The sequence below is a fragment of the Nomascus leucogenys genome, chromosome 9 (assembly GCF_006542625.1).
Source record: "Nomascus leucogenys isolate Asia chromosome 9, Asia_NLE_v1, whole genome shotgun sequence".
Taxonomy (NCBI): domain Eukaryota; kingdom Metazoa; phylum Chordata; class Mammalia; order Primates; family Hylobatidae; genus Nomascus; species Nomascus leucogenys.
The window spans coordinates 59,548,672-59,569,346 of NC_044389.1; the positions used below are offsets into that span (position 1 = coordinate 59,548,672).

Sequence of the window (20,675 nt, forward strand, 5' to 3'; positions counted from 1 at the left end):
TATATATTCATAGCTCATTCATTGTGGAGAAAATAGCCAGGAAGGATCTTCTCGCTTATCTGTAAGAAAAAAGAAAAGGCAGAAGCTCAATTCCCAGGTATATATAGGAGCCAGTGAAACAACCAAGTTAAACAGAGAGAGACACTTTTAGCGGTCCAGGGCTTAATATTCTCACAGATCTAATCCCACCCTTCCTTTCCTGCTTAGATCCCTGCATTCTCTCTTATCTGTCAATAGGAATTCTTATGATCTAACTTATCTTGGCAGAAACTTCTCTCTAAAATCTATCAAGCCTTGGGCTAGGGTAATGAGTCGGTAAGGGAGACAAAATGTTCTAGCTTGAAACTGAAGTTTTTCCAAGCCGATGCTTTTCTCCATAAACTTCTCATTCCTTCCTCACCTTCTCCCACAAGTCATTATAAAAATAGTCTGATGTAATTGTTAAGCATTTACCCTTATATGGGGATCTCAGATCACCATGCTTCATAAAGTAAATCAAGATGAATGGATAATAGGAGCTCAGAATCTGACTCCTCTAATTCATTCTCAATTGAACAGCAAGGTTAGTTCTTTGGTGCTGTCCCTTGGCAGGGAGTTCTGTCCCTGTGCTGCTGGCTTAGTGTTTTCATGACTGTACACCTTAGGAAGATGCAGTGAGATGTTGTTATAGAACCACTGCTTCAGTTGACTCCCTAACTATGGGAGGCTTAAAGCAATTAGCACTTTTGTAGACAGTGGCATTTTTGCATATGGAGGAGGGCATGTGTTTAGCAGAGAAGATCATTTAAGGGGACTCCCTGATTTCAGTTTGATGCATTCTACCATCAGATGATTTTCCTTGCTTCCCTCCTCCTCTTGCCCACAAAAATAGAATTCCAGCATTTCTAAGCTATAGGCTGTTGTTCAAGATGCCAGCTCTTCTCAGGGAGTCATTAAGGGTCACCTTCTCTTCTTCCCTCTTACAGAGCAGGAATTGAATTTTAATTGGCCAATTTACAGAGGGGACTGGCATTGAGAGTCCCTCCCACTTGCGCTGAGCTGGGCAAGTTCAAGGCGATTCAGGCCGTCCAACTGGAGGCACATGTAGTACTTGTGAGGCTTATACCACGCTGTGGGGAGCAGAAAGAGCAGTAGCAGGGCAGAATGGCTTTTTATTCCACGCCTGAATATGACATCCAATTGGCCAGAGGGTTGCTATCTGGGATGTTTCTGTTTGCTACAAGGTAAGTTCAGTATTGTGTTAGAATGCGATTCAGAATCTTTCATTGCAGGATCCTCCACTGACAAGCCTTTAACAGCTGTCTTTTTGATGTTGTGCTATATCTGTTTATAAATAAAAATAACCAACTGCCTGTTAAGTTTAAGCCTGTTTCTCTAAATTGTTATGAATATTCTCATTATTTGAATATCTCACATGATTTGGTGTACTATTAATATTTCTGTTCGGGAATTCTCGTTCTCCTATGTATAAATACAGTCGCCCTATTTTTTATGATGTGTGTATCTTGACTGGGTTTTTATCCCATTCAAATTAACAAGTGCTTTGTGCTGTGTACTTCACGGTTTTGCTTCCTCATTTCCCTGGGGAATTTCAGAGTAACCATTGCTGTTTCTTATGGGAATGGTTATATACCTATGTACTAGTAGCCAGGTTCTCTATTCTCATTGCCAACACTTGTATAAAGAAAGGGAAGTTTTTATTTTATTTGACTTTCACTTATTCCTTCTTTGATGCTCTTCCTTTCTTTACATAGATCTAAGTTTCTGATCTAGATCATTTTCCTTTTCTCTAAAGAACTTTTAATATTTCTTACAAGGCAAGTCTATTGGCAACAAATTCCCTCAATTTTTGTTTACCTGAGAAAGACTTTACTTCTTTCAACATTTTTGAAGAATAATTTCACAGGATCTAGAATCTATGTTGGTGTTTTTTGTTTGTTTGTTTTTCCTTTCAACACTTTCAATCTTTTACTCCACTCTCTTCCTGCTTGCATGGTTTCTGAGGAGAAGTCAGATGTAATTCTCATCTCTGCTCCCCTATAGGTGAGGTGTTTTTCCCATCTGGCTTCTTTCAGGCTGTTTGGCTTTATCTTTGGTTTTCTGTAGTTTGAAACTGACATACCTAGGTGTAGTTTTCCTGGTATTTATCTTGCTTCATGTTCTTGGAGCTTCCTGGATCTGTGGTTTGGTGTCTGACATTAATCTGGGGAGATTCTCAGTCATTATTGTTTCAAGAATTTCTTTTCTTCCTTTCCCTCTTTCTTTTCATTCTGGTATTTCCATTACGTGTATGTTACACCTTTTGTAGTTGTCTCTCAGTTCTTGGATATTCTGTTCTGGAATTTTCTGTCTTTTTTTCTCCTTGCCTTTCAGTTTTAAAGGTTTTTTATTCAGATATCCTCAAGCACAAAGATTCTTTCCTCGGCCCTGTCCAGCATGCATGTGTGGGGCGGGGGTGTGGGAAAGGAAATCTCTGTACCTTCCACTCAGCTTTGATGTGAACATAAAACAGCTCTAAAAAAAAATTTTTTTTAAGTCTGTTTTTTAAAAAAAGAAGACAAAAGGAACCTATGTGTATATTCTAACTTTCAAAGAAAAGGTACAGTCTTCTCATTCAACTTTGAGATTATAGTCATATATGAAAAGAAGTATTGATTGAGATTGCCAATTGTACATTATTTAACTCCATCACAATTAAAGATTTAAATATTTCATTATATTTTCTGTTATAATTCAAATTCAACTTTTATCCATATATAATCTTGATTTGAAATTTTCCTCCAGAATTATGCTAAATGCCAGCTCTTGCTTCTAGAGATGCCTTTACTTAAAATAGGACATGGAAAAAAAACAGGTGGATGCAACAGTCATGGTAATGTTCTAGCTCTCTAGCTGACTTGAGTATTTATTTTATTATTATAGGCATTCATTTTATTATTACACCATGTAAAAGATAAAAAAGACAATATAAACTGCTTATATTATAAAATTTGCTCATCTATATATAGAGAGATTACAGGGCTGGTTTTTCCAGTTTTATTTGGCATTCTTTCATCTGAAAGTGAGTAACAGAGAACGTTCTTCTGATTTTTATTCTCCCCAAGTGTCAGCTTCTGTGTGAGTGGTGGTAGTTAAATTCTTCTCTATTATAAAATTTATTGTGGAAATATTGGTAGGTAGGAATTGAGCTGGAGCAAGTGTTAAAGTCTTTTACATTTTCAGCTGCTCTGCCTTCAAAACTTCACTATTCTTTTTATTTCAGTTCCAGTAACATTTGGAAACTTTATTTGAATGAAGTTTCTTTGCCAGTATGAGTTGAACATATAGATTCTTTTGAGCATTATTTAACATTTTTAACTAAAATTAATGCCTTCTGTCTTTTTCTTTGTTTTCTTATTGCCTTTAATTTCTTACTTGTGGCCTTTTCCTTTAAATGAAGAGGAAGACAGTGAAATAGAGAAGTGAAAAACATAACACAAGGCATCAGACTTACTCCAAAAGAGAATTCAGTTTGTTTGGTGTTAGAGGTTTGGGAGGGATTTGTTTCTGTTTAATGGAGTGGTGTTTAGAATAAATCACCACCAAAAGGTAACGCTTCTGCCTCACAGACACAAATGCAAAAAAACACAACCCTTTCTTCATTTGTTTTGACAAGTGCAATTTAATTTATTCTTTGGCCTTGTATAAAAATTAGCTTAATTTTGAAATATGTTGGTTGGTATTTGGACTCCTTTAAACTCTCGAAGGCAATCTTTTATGGGTTTCTCATTAAGGAGGAAGGTTTCCTGCTTAGGGGTAGCCTTCTCCAGGCACTCAGCCTCACCATCTGCTGGATAGAGGGGAGAAGCTGTACACCTTTTACTGCACCCTGCTGAGCTGCTCCTCATTTGTCTGCCAGCAGGAGTCCTCTGGGAAAGCTCCCAGACATCTTCTCCCTAAAAAGCAATAGTAATTGAGGGCACACACAATATTTCTAGCCCTCTGCAGCTATCTGAGCCTCTCTGAGATCCATGACAGTCTTGGGGGTGTTTGCATGTGCCTGTCTATGGAAAATAACACACCACCATGGAAGTGATTTCTCCTAAGTTTTAGCAACATATGCTATGGCACAGAGAAACAGTATGGAAGAAAATTCTAAAATCATAATATCTGATATCTGGAGATATTTGTAGAAACCATCCTTCCTTCCTCCAACAAATAAAATGCCCAGTCCCAAATGAGAGTTGAGAAACAAGAATTATTTATTGGTAATTAGAAGTTGTGCTATTCTATTTATGCTGTGCTGTTCTTTTGTAATTGAGTTTGTAAGTTAATAAAATGCAAAGACAGATGCTATTACACATCATAGATATTACAATGTTTGCATCAAATTCTGCTTGATTTTTATGCAGCTGTTGACATGTAGGAAGGACAGTTGACTATTCTGGTTCTCTGTGTGTGTCATTGCTGACAAAGGGAATATAAAGAGGGGAATATTGGGAAAAAGAACATTTCAACTTATTACCCCCCTGCAATTGAATGAAAAACACCCACCCCTATTGCTAGTCCCTCTCTTTTATAGTAGTGTTTTCATGCAGTAATCAATGAAATTTAATCTTCAAAAACTGTTTCAGAATGGAGGATGGGGAGGAGATGACTAGTAGTGAAGGGGATATTGGGACAGGCATGGTAGAATGGAGTAAAGTAGGATACAAGAAAAAGGGCTGTATCTTTTATGCCAGTTTTGGTGTTACAGTGTTATGTCTGCATATTTGCAGCTGTCAAAGTCAAAAGTCCCCAGGACATATTATCAGGATGTGACATTTAAAAAGAACTTTTCTTTCCAGAAGGGACTGTGTGTTGCCATGAGATGGTATTACCTAATGCATACCTTTCTACCTACTGAACCACTTTTTAAAGACACAGATATTAATAAGGCAATTATGAAAAGCCTTGGAAAAGTGTTTCTTAGGCTTTTTTTTTTTTTTTTTTTTTTTTTTTTGTGAATCCAAAAGGTCTGAGGGATAGCCTTGAGGAACCTGGAAGTAGTTATAGAAACAAGGAGTTGGCCGGGTGTGGTGGCTCAGGCCTGTAATCCCAGCACTTTGGGAGGTCAAGGCGGGCAGATCATGAAGTCAGAGTTCAAGACCAGCCTGACCAACATGGTGAAACCCCATCTCTACTAAAAATACAAAAATTAGCTGGGCATGGTGGCGCATGCCTGTAATCCCAGCTACTCAGGAGGTTGAGGCAGGAGAATCGCTTGAACCCGGGAGGCAGAGGTTGCAGTGAGTCGAGATCACACCATTGCACTCCAGCCTCGGTGACAGAGCGAGACTCTGTCTCAAAAACAAAAAAAAAAAGAAAAGAAATGAAACAAGGGGTTACGGACGCTGTCGAGGGCTAAAGAATTTCTCGAAAATAATGTCTTTGCTAATGGAGTGTTGAAGGACAATGGCCACCTTTTTTCGTGTTTTGAAAGATTCTTGTTTGTTTCAACTCTTTTAAAAATTCTTGAGACCTTTTCTGTCTTCTGTGAACATATTATAAACATCTCAACACCATCTGGATCTATGAATGAAACAATGTTATGAGTGCAGCTCAGTGTTGTTTGACTTGGTCCCAGTTTTCCATTGCTATATGTTTTTATCATTAGTATTTGGGGCCTATCATTTTCCTATAAACAGGAAATGCCTAAAAAGGGATGTTGTTCAAATATATATCATCTATTATACTATACTAAAGAAGATATAATCTCTCCCTGAATTCTTTCTTTCTTTTTTTTTTTGAGATGGAGTCTCACTCTGTTGCCCAGGCTGGAATGCAGTGGCGCAATTTCGGCTCACCGTAACCTCGCCTCCCAGAGTCAAGCGATTCTCCTGCCTCAGCCTTCTGAGTAGCTGGGATTACAGGCATGCGCCACCACACCCCGCTAATTTTTGTATTTTTACTAGAGACGGGGTTTCACCATGTTGGTCAGGCTGGTCTTGAACTCCTGACCTCGTGATCCGCCCACCTCGGCCGCCCAAAGTGCTGAGATTACAGGCCTGAGTCACCACACCCGGCCTCCCCCAGAATTATTTCTACAGTGACATTTAATTGTTCATATTGAGTTTATTTCCTTTTTAAAATGTGAAAGGGGGCAATTTAGCAGTAATTATCAAAATTGTAAGTGCATTTACCCTTTGAGCCAGCAATTCCACTTTTAAGAATTTCTGCGGACATTTCAACATACATAGAAAACATTATAGGCCGGCCGCGGTGACTCACGCCTGTAATCCCAGCACTTTGGGAGGCCGAGGCAGGCGGATCACAAGGTCAGGAGATCGAGACCATCCTGTATAACGCGGTGAAACCCCGTCTCTACTAAAAATACAAAAAATTAGCCGGGCGTAGTGGTGGGTGCCTGTAGTCCCAGCTACTTGGGAGGCTGAGGCAGGAGAATGGCGTGAACCCGGGAAGCGGAGCTTGCAGTGAGCAGATGTCGCGCCACTGCACTCCAGCCTGGGCGACAGAGCGAGACTCTGTCTCAAAAAAAAAAAAAAAAAAAAAAAAGAAAAAGGAAAAAAGAAAACATTATATGGACACGGTTATTCATTGCAGCATTATTTGTAATAGCAAAAGACTAGACATGAAAAAGTGTCTACAAAAGGGGTCTGGTTAAACAAATACATGCATACAGTGGAGTACTAGGTAGCTGAAAGGAAATAAAGGTATAAGGAAGCTCTGTAAATACTGATATAGAATGATGTTCAATATGTTTGAGGGCTTTTATTTGAGAAGGGGGGTCTTAGTTTTGCCCTGGCTGATCACAAACTCCTGAGCTCAAGCAATTCCTCAGACTTTCAAGTAGCTGGGACTACAGGTGTGAGCCACCATGCCCAGCTGAATATGTATTGTTGAGTACCAAAAGCAAGGGATAGAACAGGCCATGAAGTTTCTTTTGGGAAAGAAGTGAAATAAGATTATATGTTCATGTTTGCCTGTATTTGCATAACAGAACACTGGAAAAGATACATGAGAAATTAACTACAGTGGTTAGCTTGTAGGGGCAAGAGAAATGGGTGTGGTGGAGGAGGAATACCAGAAGTAAATATGGGGAAAATATGAAGACTTTATAAACTTTATAAATTTCGATGATGCATACGTGGTTATTTATATTAATCCAGATACATTTATATATGTTTAAAATGTTTCATAAGCTAGGCATAGGGGTACGTGCTATAGTCCTAGCTACTTAGGAGGCTGTGGTGGGAGGATTGCTTGAGCCCAGGAGTTCAAGGCTGCAGTAAGCTATGATCATGCCACTGCACTCCAGCTTGGGTGACAGAGTGAGACCCTGTCTCAAAAAAAGATTTCATAATTTTAAAAATACATGAGGAAAAAGGGAAAAAACAGCAGTGGCATGTAAAAAGAATCTTTAAAAACAATGCTTTACTATTCACAACAGCAAAGACATGGAATCATCCTAAAGAGCCATCAGTGACAGATTGGATAAAGAAAATGTGCTACCTATACACCATGGAATACTATGCAGCCATAAAAAAGAATGAGATCATGTCTTTTGCAGGAACATGGATGGAGCTGGAGGCCATTATCCTTAGCAAACTAATGCAGGAACAGAAGACCAAATTCTGCATGTTCTCATAAGTGGGAGCTAAATGATGAGAACACATGGACATATAGAAGGGAACAACACACACTGGGGCCTACTTGAGGGTGAAGGGTGGGAGGAGAGAGAAGATCAGAAAACATAACTATTGGGTACTAGGCTTAGTGCCTGGGTGATGGAATAATCTATACAACACCCACAGTCCATGACACAAGCTTACCTATATAACAAACCTGCACATGTACCCCTGAACCTAAAATAAAAGCTAAAAAAACCCAATGCTTTATCCCCAGCTAAGCACAGTGTTCAATAAGAATATGATAAAGATCTACAATTCAAATATTTGAAATTTTAATTTAATAGACCTAATTTGCAGAATATATTGATGTATTTTGTTTCTTTTTTGGAGGGTATGGGGGTGTTCGATTAGAACTTTGTTATGATGGACTTTGTCTCATAGTATTGCACACTAAACAATAATGGATGGACAGATTGATGGGTTAGTAAGGGGTATAAGAAATATGGTAACTTTTATTTTGTGGTGCTGGTAGTCTGAGTATATTTTGTATTCTTATACACTTGACTTAGGTCCAGTTGATAACTGGCAGAGTTTTATAACACTGCACCAAAAAGAGCCCATGCAACATCTGTCATGACAGTTCATTAAAGGACAGCATCAACAAAAACATTAGTTCTTAGAATTTTTTATTTTCCAATTTATAGTCGTCACTTTCTCCATTTATCCAAAGCATACCAATCTTTCAAGGTCGTCTGAAGTCCCACCATACTACTAAGCCTTCTGGCTGACTTCAGACCCCATTCATGTGAGCTTTTGGTGCTTGTATCCAAAATGCCTCTACAGCCTCGGTGGCCCAATATGATCTGAATTTTATACCATCTGCTCTTCACTCACAAGGCTCTGGCTATACTCTGTTGTATTCTTTAAAAACCCAAACTCATTCCTCCTCTCAAGGATTTTGCATTCATTTTTCCTTTGGAGCTATATATTCTTCTCCCAGCTCTTTGCATGGTTAATTATGTCTTATCATTTAGGTCTTGGTTTGAATGTCACTCGCTCATAGAGGCTGTCTCTGACTTAAATGGGGACTTTCCATCACACTCTCACATTACCCAGTTTTATTTCCTTCAGAACCCTTATAACTATATGAGAATATCTTGTTTGATTTGCTTACTCCCTGTCTCCCTCCTCTGCCTCTCCCACCTCATTGCACAGTGCTCCTTACTTGCAAATTAAAAGCACAGGCTCTGGAGACAGATGCCTGGGTTTAGTAGCTGTGCTGCTCACTACATTTGTGACAGTGAACACATTGTTTAGTCTGTATTTACCTCACTTTCCTCATTAATAGTCCTGTATCATAAAGATAATATAAAGGCTAAGTGAGAAAATACTCGTCAAGTACCTAGAATGGTGGTTGGCACTCAGTAGGCACTCAAATATTTTTTGAGTGAATGAATGATGCTCTGACTTTAATAGTTTTTCTTGCATCTGAGCCTCCCCAGCAAGATTATAAACTCTTAGGCCTTCCATGACGTTGCAGAGCTCCAACTATAATTTAACAAGGTCGAAGGCACATAGGTGATCAGTGAATACTGCTTAAAATACTGAACTTACTGTAGATTTCTCAGAAACTTGTTTTGCATTCTCAAATCTCTCTGTGTTAGGGCAAAATCATCTAAGAAGGACATCATGTCACTTGCGAATTCCAGTTTCATCAGCCTACCCATCCCACGCAGTTAAGCTTCCTTGTTTGTGGTTAGGAATGCAACAAAAGGGCTTTGTTTGAATTACACCCACACACAAAACTTAGTTTGCTAAATTTTAAAATTAAACCATCTTCTGACTTACTGATATGCTCGTGATGTGATGTACTTTAGGAAAATATTTCTTTATGTTCTTAAATATTAAAGTGATCCCAAAATGTAAAATTAGTATGCCATGCTCTTTAGGAATGCTTATTAAATGCTTCGCATCATTGAAAAAGTCAGTAAATAGCTGTTTAATTTTTTTTAACTCTCAAGCTACAGCGAATTATATTTTCAAAATGAGAGACTATTTTAAAAATACTTTGCTTTTCAATAAGTAATACATGCATATAGTATAAAATTTGAAAAGTTACAAAATGAAATACAGTGAAAATAAGTTTTCCTTCCCAGAGGCAGGCATTGTATCTAGTTTCTTAAGTGTCCTTCCAAAAATACTCTTTACATTAATATACATACATGCGATTATGTTTTTCCCCACATACTGTAGCAGACTGTACATGTAATTCTGCATCTTACTAGTGTAACAATATATTTGGAGATATTTCCATATCAGTATGTATAGAGATACTTCATCCTGTTTAACAGCCATTATATGGATATACCACACTGAGTTAACTAGTCTGCTGCTAATGGGCATTTAGGTTGTCTTCCAATCTTTTGATGGATATGTTATTTTAAAAATCATTTGCTAGATGTTGTCAAACTGGCCTTCATTCAGGTTGTGCTGATACACTGGTGGGCTATTTTTGGTCATCGTTTTCAATTCTTCCCTTATTTCATCATTTAACTCCTATCTGTATGGTATGGAAGAATCTTATAAAACAAAGATTTATCTCAGAAGCCCTCTCCCAACATATATTCTGCATCTAAAAGAAAAGTATTTTTTTTTCTCGTGTTTTTGTTTTTTTCAGGGACTTTTGATTTGCTTCCCCCTCCCCCCTCACCGCCAAAATCATCTTGTCATCTTGTTCTTAATCTATTAGAACTGTGATGAAACCTGATACTCTACCCAGGGCAAATAAAGTTACCTCTCCAACCCCCTCCAAAGAAAAAGCTCCAAAGTTGACTTTGCTGTCTTTGTATTGCAGGTATTGGGCCTACTTTCTAAAGCACTTATTTTATCTGTACTGTAGGAATTATTTCATTTTGTCTTTCCTGCAGAATGTAAGCTGCTTAAAGGCAGAGACAATATCTTAGTCATTATTTCTTTAAAATATCTCTTTAAAATTTGCCTAATTTTTTATTTTCTTAAATTGACATTTAATTGTACATATTTATGGGGTACATAACGATGTTTCAATACAAATGATGTATAGTGATGAGATAAGGATAATTAAATATTTTTAACTATCAGTTTCAACTCTTCTAGTCCTCATGTACCATGTCCCTGGAGCCCGATCCCGTGTGTCACCTCCCTCACTTCTCCCTCTTCCAGGTTAGGTTCATCGTGAAAACAGAGGACATTGGGTACGAGGTCCCCTCAACTTTTCGTGCTACCTACTTGCTTTCACATTTGCCAGCATCCGCCTTTCTTCTATCTCAGCAGCACTGGCTTTCCTCCTCCATAAGCTCATACCCGTCACCTGAGCGTTTGAATCCCATCCCTTCCTATCTCCTCCTGAGTCTTTAAGGAGTCCTCCTCCTGTGTCCTGTGTCTTCAGATGGGCCTGTGCACGCTCTCTGCCTTATAGCCACTTGCTTGAACTTCTCATTTAAAATAAAAACAGCAGGAACAAAATGTTTTCACTCCCTGGATCCCTCCAGTCTTCTAGCTACCACCCTTTTCTCCCCTTTAGAAACAGGTTTTTGAAGGAATCATCTGCCCATACTGCCTCTGTCTTATCCCTTGTTCACCTTTAGCCCCATCCTAAATCATGCCATTGCAAGGACTTGCTAGTTGCGAAATCCAGTGGCCATGCATCTACCCTCATCACACTAACCTCTTTATAGCATTGCAGCGGTTGACAGTTTCCTCCTCTTCCTCACTCTCCCCACTAGAAATCTGTGAGACTCCCATACTTAACTTGTTTTCCTCCTCCTTCCATGGTAGCTCCTCTTGGGCTTTTTCGCAGGCTCCCTCTCCCCTAAATTTTGATCATTCTCAGAGACTCATCCTTAAACCATTTCCTTTGTCTCCCTGTTCATTCTCCCCAAGTCACTTATCTTCTCTCAAAGGCCCTGTGTTTTGTGACTGGTAAATTTCTATATGCAGCCCAGCCCTCAGTCCTCTAGTCCCTCTCCCTGCCACACCTCTCCACTGAAAGTCCCACAGGCACTCATTCGCATGCCCCAGAATGAGCCATCAGCATCCTGCTCATTTCCTCTTCTCTCTCTCCACTCCCATCCCCTCCATCTAAAAAAAAAAAAAAAAAAAAAAAAAATTAAGAGACTGTCTCCTGTCTCTCTGGAAGCTGGAGTGCAGTGGCACACAGTCATTGCTCACTACAGCTTCGAACTCCTGGGTTCAAGTGATTCTCTTGCTTCAGCCTCTGAGCAGTGGGGACTACAGGTGGATGCCACCACACCCAGCTAATTAAAAAAAAAAATTGAGCCCCCTGCCTCAGCCTCCCAAGTAACTCAGCTTATAGGCACAAGCAAACTGGAGGGCCTATCTGGAACCCCTGAAGTTATCAGTAAACATTGTCTCACACCTCATCTCCTTGACAGGAAGACATCTTTTTTTCCTGTGGAGCCTGTGGAATTTATCACTTTCTATTTCTCTTGGGTGGGAAAATCTTCTCGGCTTCTAGCTAGGCATGGACAGATACTGTTGGGTGATGAAGCCACTGAAGAGCCATCCTTAGTGTCACGTGGTGCTGGTCTCAGGTCACGGTCCGTTGGTGTCCATTGGCTTCTCAAGGCCAATACCTAGTCCCAGGGCTAGTTTCTACTACTGAGAGTGATTCTGCCAACTCCCTTCACTAAGTAGTGGGAATGAGCAGTAGGAAGATGACAGTTTGTTCTTTCTCTTCTTTCTCCTAATGTATTTTGGGCCACTGGGGTCTAAAATGATACATACATGAAATGCCTCTAGGTATCTCATGCAAAAGAGACTTTATTTTTTCATCGAGGCTGGGCTTTTGCTATGTGATTGAGCAGTGGCATTTGTTGAGTACCTGAAGTCATATATAACTGGGTTTAAACTCTTACTCCCAGACTTACTAGCTGTGTGATTTGAGCCAGCCCCTGACGGGTTTAGAGCACTAGGAAGGATTTCTAATAATTGGATGGAACAAGGTGATAAACCAGGAATCTAAGTCAGTGAGGCAGCTTACCTTCAAGGACCTGGTTGAAGATGCAGCAGCCTAGTTTCTGGGGACTTTGGTGTCCAAAATTAGAGAAGGACTAGCAGCAAGAATGCTGAACTGCTAAGATGCTGAGCCATGAACCCTCAGGCACCCTGCCTACCTGCGCTGAGAAAAAGGTTGATTTGGCCGGGCACAGTGGCTCATGCCTGTAATTCCAGCACCTTGGGAGGCCAAGGTGGGCAGATCACAAGGTCGGGAGTTCAAGACTAGCCTGCCCAATATGGTGAAACCCCGTCTCTACTAAAAATACAAAAAATTAGCCAGGTGTGGTGGCACAGCCTGTAATCCCAGCTACTCGGGAGGCTGAGGCAGAACTGCTTGAACCCAGGAGGTGGAGGTTGCAGTGAGCCAAGATTGTGCCACTGCACTCCAGCCTGGGCAAGAGAGCAAGACTCCATCAAAAAAAAAAAAAAAAAAAAAAAGATTGATTCAACTTTAGAAGGCCAAGGCAGGCAGATCACTTGAGGCCAGGAGTTTAAGACCAGCCTGGCCAACATGGTGAAACCCCGTCTCTACCAAAAAAAAAATACAAAAAAAAAAATTAGCCAGTCATGGTGGCATGTGCCTGTAGTCCCAGCCTCCTACTCAGGATGCTGAGGTATGAGAATCACTTGAACCCGGGAGGCAGAGGTTGCAGTGAGCCAAGATTGCGCCACTGCACTCCAACCTGGGCAGCAGTGCTGAACTTCAAGGTTTAGTGGTTACATGGGACCTGTTATTGAAGATTAGAGAGGTATGGTGATATGGTTTGGCTGTGTCCCCAGCAAAATCTCATCTTTAATTCCCACGTGTTGCGGGAGGGACCCGGTGGGAGGTAATTGAATGATGAAGGCAAGTCTTTCCCATGCTGTTCTCATGATAGTGAATAAGTGTCATGAGATCTAGGTTTAAAAAAGAGGAGTTCCCCCTGCAAATGCTCTCTCTCTTTGCCTGCTTCCTTCCATGTAAGATGTGACTTGCTGCTCCTTGCCTTCTGCCATGATTGTGAGGCCTCTCCCCAGCCATATGGAAGTGCAAGTCCATTAAACCTCTTTCTTTTGTAAATTGCCCAGTCTCAGGCATGTCTTTATCAGCAGCGTGAGAATGAACTAATACATATGGGGACAAGGAGGCAAACAAATTGTCATATATTGGCTTCTGCTGTTCATGTCTTGATTTTGCATCTACTTCATCTCCTTAGCCCAAGCTGTGCACCTGCTCCCTTTTGTTCCTTTATGGTTTCCAGGTGGGTGAAGTCTGTTTCTTTTTGGCCTATGTTTACCCCTGTGATTTCAGGTCACAGCCACTGCTCTGATGGCTCCCTTCCTCACCACCATGGCCAGGGTCCGAAAGGCTGTGACCATGGTAAGTCTCAGGCCAGGCTCTGCCATAATTATTGATTCAATACCTCACTGGGGAGCTCGGGGCTGGGTGCCTCATCAGCACCAGCAGTTCCTGCCCATTCCTGTCTCCCTCATCATTTACCATCCTTCCTTTTAAAGATCTCTGAAGGCTTGTCTCCCTACCCTGTCTACTATTCATCAACTTATTAGTAATGAATGATGATAATAAGACTTAACATTTATTGAGCTCTTACTATGGGCCAGGTGTGTTTTCTCATTTTTAATCTCACAAAACCCCGGTGAATAGGTTCTAATATAATCTGCCTTTTATAGATAAGGAAACTCAGGGTGATTACAAAATTTACCTGAGATCTAAAAGCTAAAACCAGTGGTATTCAGTTTAAATCTGGATTAGAACCCAGGTTTGTCTTATCTCAGAGCTGATACCTTTAGCTACATTCCAGCCTCTCTCCCTCTCTTGAGAGGGAGTTGAATTTTTCTCACTTTTCCTGACCTATTTGGCAAGTCAAGCATTAGTCCACCTGACTACAGGCTCCTTCAATTCAGTAAATCTTTGTTGACTGACTGAAACAAAAAATTGTGTATTTGTTTCCCTTGCTTCACACAAGAACATTTTCCTATCACCCTAATCTCTGTTTAAGGAATTGAAATATATGTGTGTGTGTTTTTTTTTTTTTTAAGTCATCATCTGTTTTGGGAAGCTCTTCAGTGTCTGCTATATTTTTAAAGTTATTTTAGATTAAGATGCAGTTAATCCAGACTCTGATTAATCTTCTCACTTTGTAGATGAGCAAAGGCTTAGCTAAGAAGGGGAAGTAACTCACATAAAGTCAGACAGCAAGTTAATAACGAAGTCAGGGCAAGAGCCCAGGTCTCCTGACACCTGGTCTAGTATTTTTCTGATGTCCTAATACATCAAATTTTATTGGCTTCAGGGGAACTATTTTTCATTTATATTACAAAAACATTTATTTTTTCATAGAAAAGGGATAGGTGCATTTTTAGCTACAAGGCCAAGTACAATGAGTTGGAATAATTTACAGCTATTATTTTTGCCATATCCAAATGGATTCCTGGATCCCATAAAAGTGTTTCTAAACTGCAGAAAAATCCTCCTACAGTCTTACAGTTCAAGAATTTTCAGCATGAAATGCCTGATAGATTACCTGACTTTTTTGCCAAAAATAAGGCACAGCAACTCTCTCCTGACTCTGACTTTCTATAGTCCTTACTGAATGATAGTCCTTACTGAATTCATTCTTCAGTGTTGCAGTCTGAAGGACACCCACATTTTCCCTTTGTCTTTGTCAATTCTTTGTGTTGTAAGGGCAGGATGTTTAAAAGTTGAAGTCATTGACTTGCAAAATGAGAAATCTTAGAGAGCATTTTGTTCTCTAGACCATGTAGCTTAGAGCAGTGTTCACACTGAGGTTGCTGCTAATGTTTCTGCAGTTCTTACCAAGAAATTAATAGTATCATTTATCCAGCAACAGGATATGATAGAGGACTTCAAAATCCCCAGAAAATGTTTTGCCATATATCCAAAGCCCTTTGGGAAATGGAAAGGAATTGCAGGCTCCCATTTTTATATCTGGATAGATAGAGACCAAGAAAGACCAAGGCAACTCCATGTGCTTTACATTAATAAAGTATAAAATGTTAACATGTGGGAAGTCTAGGCGAAGTTTATGTGAGAATTCTTTACACTAATTTTGCAATATTTTAATGCAAGTCTGAAATTATGTCAAAATAAGTAAAAGTTTTTACAAGTTAAGCAGAGAATAACTGATTAGTCAGAGAAATAAGTAGCAAAATCTTCTTCTCAGTATTGACTTGGTTGCTTTTCAATCTCTGAGGACACAGCAGTCTTTGCTTCCAAATCCACAAGTCACATCCGTGAGGAGACTCAGCTGAGACTTTGGCTAATGTTGGGGGGTCCCTCTTGTGTCTCCCCAGGCGCAGTGAGCCTGCAGGCCGACCTCACTCGTGGCACACAACTAAATCTGGGGAGAAGCAACCCGATGCCAGCATGATGCAGATATCTCAGGGTATGGTCGGCCCTCCTTGGCACCAAAGCTACCATTCCAGGTAAGTGGCTATAGCTGAGACTGAAGGGTTTCTTTCTTTCTAATGTCATGTTCCCAGAAAAGAATGTTTTCTTCTCTGTTTTGAGAATGTTTTTTCTTATACTCACACTAAATATTAAATCTCTATCTGCTGCTTTTCTCATCCTCTTACAGTGCTTGATGTGTATGTGAGTTACCTTTATATACTGGGCTCGATCAACTTGAAGATCAGAATTATTTGAAGCACTGGCTGGCCATTTGAGATATTTATGGGGTCCATCAATTCTCAGACACTTCTCCACTGATAGCACTATATTAGAAAAATTGAGATTTTTCTTCCTTCAGTGCTTAATGTGCTTTCTGCTTTAGTCAAAACCGTATCCATTTTTATTCATGTGTTTGAACTCCCCATTTGGTTCTGCTCTTTCAATTAAGGTAATTTGTCCATCTTAGCTCCAACAGCACAACAACTAATGTACTGAGGACCACTCAGTATATACATTATCTCACACAGTGACCCATAGACTTCTTTAAAACAGATATAGTAGTATTAACCCCATTTTGCAGAATAGGAAATTGAAACTTGGGGCTAGGTGCAGTGGCTCATGCCTGTAATCCCAGCACTTTGGGAGGCCGAGGAGGGCAGATCACCTGAGGTCAGGAGTTCAAGACCAGCCTGGCCAACAAGGTGAAACCCTGTCTCTACTAAAAATACAAAAATTAGCCAGGTGTGGTGTCATGAGCCTGTAATCCCAGCTACTCGGGAGGCTGAGGCAGGAGAATCACTTGAACCCGGGAGGTGGAGGTTGCAGTGAGCTCAGATCACGCCACTGCACTCCAACCTGGGTGACAGAGTGAGACTCCATCTCAAAAAAAAAAAAAAAAAAAAAAGGAAATTCAAGCTTGGAAAGATTAGTTTGTCCAAGCTCAAACAACTGATCAGTACCCAAGTCAAGACAAATCCAAGCCAGGTTTCAAAGCTGCTGCATGTAATCAGTAGGTTATACTTCCTCTGCTTTTCTAGCTACTGTTTGTTGTATGGGTCAAGGTTTGGTCAGGAAGAAGGAGAGCCCTCACAAGTGGTTTAGGAGAGGGGTTATAGAACGAGGGAGCACAGCCTGACCACCATCACACATTAGAGAGAGAACTAAGCCAGGACTCCCCTCCACTTCAGACTTGGAACCCATACAAACCAGAATCTATCTTCTGATCCCAGAGAGTTAGACTTCGTAGCTTATCACTTTTCGGAAATGCTTAGATAAAGCTAATGTAGCGAGGTAAGGAAAATAAGGGTCACTTAGTCCTTACATACAAAGGAGACGCAAGTGTTGGTATGTGTGTGCATGTGTGTTGGGAGGAGGAGGGGAGGCTGGAAGCTTCTGGAAGGATTACTTAATGAACAGATGGTAGCTATGCATTTGGCAAGGCCAGAACTCAATCACAGCCCTTAATACTCACGTCTGGTCAAGTCAAGGGCCAAATCCTAGACCTCTCACTGATGAACAGTAGCTCATGGAATTGAACAGACAAACCTCTCTCAGCATATCAGGGTAGGCTTCAGGCCACAGGAAGAGATAATGTCCTGGTTCCTTCCTGGTTACAGATGCTCCTCTCCCTTGCCCGTGTCCTTCCCAATCACCCTGAAAGAAATTATTCTCACTGTCTGAGCCATCTGTTCTCAGAGAGCAGGTTTCCTGGCAGTGTCTCCTGACCCTTCACAAAGCCAGACTGCTTTTGCTTTACAGGCATGGAGGTGTTGAGGGCCTTTAGAAGATAAGGTGTGTGGAGCCTAACAATGAAGGAAGAATAGCGTAGTGGTAAGAGACTGGGCCTTTAAGTCAGACCTAGGTTTAAATCTCCCCTTACCCTTACGGTGTAAGCTTGAGCAAATCATTTAACCTTTGATCTTGGCTTCCTTTTCTGTAAAATAACTAGTACCTACGTCATTGGATTGTTGTGAGGATTATATAAAATAGCATATGTGCAATTCTTAGTACATAGTAAGCACTCAATGAATGATGACTGATTATAATAATTAAGCTGAAGATTTCAGGACACCATGAAACCTCGTACTGAACTTGAGGGTGAATGGCCAGCACACACTTATAAATGCAGGTGGGTATGTATTAACAGAGTGCCCTTCAACAGTGGGGTCCTTTGAGCGTCCTTACTCCTAACCTTCTTATGAAGCCCTAAATCCAAAGCCATACTGTGACTTAAAAAATGTGCTGGCCCTTCAGCAGAAATAAGCACTGCAATCAGTACTTAGAATGACTGCTTACAGTAACTATGGTGAGCTCCAGTAGGCCTCAGGGGAATGGGGCCGTCAGCACCAGAAGTACAGTATTTTCAAGGCTGTGCTTCTGCACCTCCTCCTTCCTCCTCTGCATCCCAGCCTCCAGAGGGGCTTACGCAGGTGGATCTGCCCTTGTGCTGTATCTACCACTCTGTCTCTCTGAAGCTTCAAAATTGTTCCTCTTGACACAAGGACCATCAGCACAAAAGCACTGCTTGGGGACAAAAGGAGAAAGGAAAGTTCAAATAACCCAAAACGTTACAGACGTGTACATTCTCTCCTGCTGCAGCACAAACCACCCTGTGATGCAGCACAAACAAACCATGCCTGAGGCTTGCAGCTTTGGCAGACGGCTTGACCCCCATGCTGAGTTCCGCCTGTGGGGTCTGATCTTGGCAGCTGCAGGTGGAGAAGTGCCCCAGGTGTGTTTCTGAGGAGCACGGTGGCATCTAGTGGTCCAGTGTGCCACATCAGTTGGCTGGTATCTCTCTGACAGCCTTAGTTTAAGTTCCAGAAACCAATCTCAGTCCTAAATTTATGGATCTGTTTCTTGTTAAGAAGCAGGCGTATGAGGGGGTAAGAGTGTGTCCGGAATTGGTGGGTTCTTGGTCTCACTGACTTTAAGAATGAAGCCTCGGACCCTTGCGGTGAGTGTTACAGTTCTAAAGGCGGCGTGTCCGGAGTTTGTTCCTTCTGATGTTCGGATGTGTTCGGAGTTTCTTCCTTCTGGTGGGTTCGTGGTCTCGCTGGCTCAGGAGTGAAGCTGCAGACCTTTGCAGTGAGTGTTACAGCTCTTAAGGCGGCACATCTGGAGTTGTGTGTTCCTCCCGGTGGGCTCGTGGTCTCACTGGCTTCAGGAGTGAAGCTGCAGACCTTCGCGGTGAGTGTTACAGCTCCTAAAAGCAGTGTGGACCCAAAGAGTGAGCAGTAGCAAGATATATTGCAAAGAGCGAAAGAACAAAGCTTCCACAGCGTGGAAGGGGACCTGAGTGGGTTGCCGCCGCTAGCTCGGGCAACCTGCTTTTATTCTCTTATCTGGCCCCACCCACGTCCTGCTGATTGGTAGAGCCGAGTGGTCTGTTCTGACAGGGTGCTGATTGGTGCGTTTACCATCCCTGAACTAGACATAAAAGTTCTCTACGTCCCCATCAGATCAGTTAGATACAGAGTATGGACACAAAGGTTCTCCAAAGCCCCACCAGAGCAGCTAGATACAGAGTGTCGATTGGTGCCTTCACAGACCCTGAGCTAGACACAAGGTGCCAATTGGTGTATTTACAATCCCTGAGCTAGACATAAAGGTTCTCCACATCTCCACCATACTTAGGAGCCCAGCTGGCTTTACCCAGTGGATCCTGCACCGGGGCTGCAGGTGGAGCTGCCTGCCAGTCCCGCGCCGTGTGCTCACACTCCTCAGCCCTTGGGTGTCGATGGGACTGGGCGCCGTGGAGCACGGGGTGGTGCTCGCCGGGGAGGCTCCGGCCGCACAGGAGCCCATGGAGCGGGTGGGAGGCTCAGGCATGGCGGGCTGCAGGTCCTGAGCCCTGCCCCGCGGGAAGGCAGCTAAGGCCCGGTGAGAAAGCGAACGCAGCGCCGGTGGGCTGGCACTGCTGGGGGACCCAGTACACCCTCCGCAGCCGCTGGCCCGGGTGCTAAGTCCCTCATTGCCCGGGGGCCAGCAGGGCTGGCCGGCTGCTCTGAGGGTGTGGGGGGGGGGCTGCCAAGCCCACACCCAGCTGGAACTCCAGCTGGCCTGCAAGCGCCGCACGCAGCCCGGGTTCCCGCTTGCACCTCTCCTCCACACCTCCCTGCAAGCTGAGGGAGTGGGCTCCGGCCTTGGCCAGCCCAGAAAGGGGCTCCCACAGTGCAGCGGTGGGCTGAAGGGCTCCTCAAGTGCTGCCAAAGTGGGAGCCCAGGCAGAGGAGGCACCGAGAGCAAGCGAGGGCTGTGAGGACTGCCAGCACGCTGTCACCTCTCAAGAGGATGAGGGAAAGACAGGTGTGAGGTGAGAGAGAGAGAGAAAGAGAAGTATGGAGAGACTGAAGATGTGTAATTTAACTGTGAGCTAGGTTGGATTTGGAATTTCACTGAAATTGTATTTCAGCTGCTTTCTATCAGACCCTTGACACTCTGTTTTTGCTGCCCTACGGAAATCTCACCCAATGGTTCTGAAGTACTAAAGTACTTTAGAAGAGACTTTGAAAAGTTATGTAGTCCAGCCCCCTGACAAGAGGCTGAAATAGCAGTATCAAATCAGTGATTTCATTCATTCAGCAAATCTGTATG

The 20,675-nt window shown here is 42.0% G+C and overlaps 1 protein-coding gene across 4 annotated transcripts in view; it reads left to right on the forward strand.

Moving 5' to 3' along the window:
• SHROOM3 (shroom family member 3) overlaps positions 1-20,675 on the forward strand; it is a 95,979-nt gene that overhangs the window by 26,274 nt on the left and 49,030 nt on the right. For 2 of the 4 annotated variants that reach the window (XM_030819020.1, XM_030819023.1), the window contains exons 1-2: positions 1,104-1,223; positions 15,984-16,115. In XM_030819020.1, the coding sequence (XP_030674880.1) occupies positions 1,144-1,223; positions 15,984-16,115 (212 nt within the window). In that variant the 5' untranslated portion in view covers positions 1,104-1,143. Of the gene's footprint in view, positions 1-1,103; positions 1,224-15,983; positions 16,116-20,675 lie in introns of those variants that run through there. The other 2 variants (XM_030819021.1, XM_030819022.1) reach the window with 1 other exon arrangement.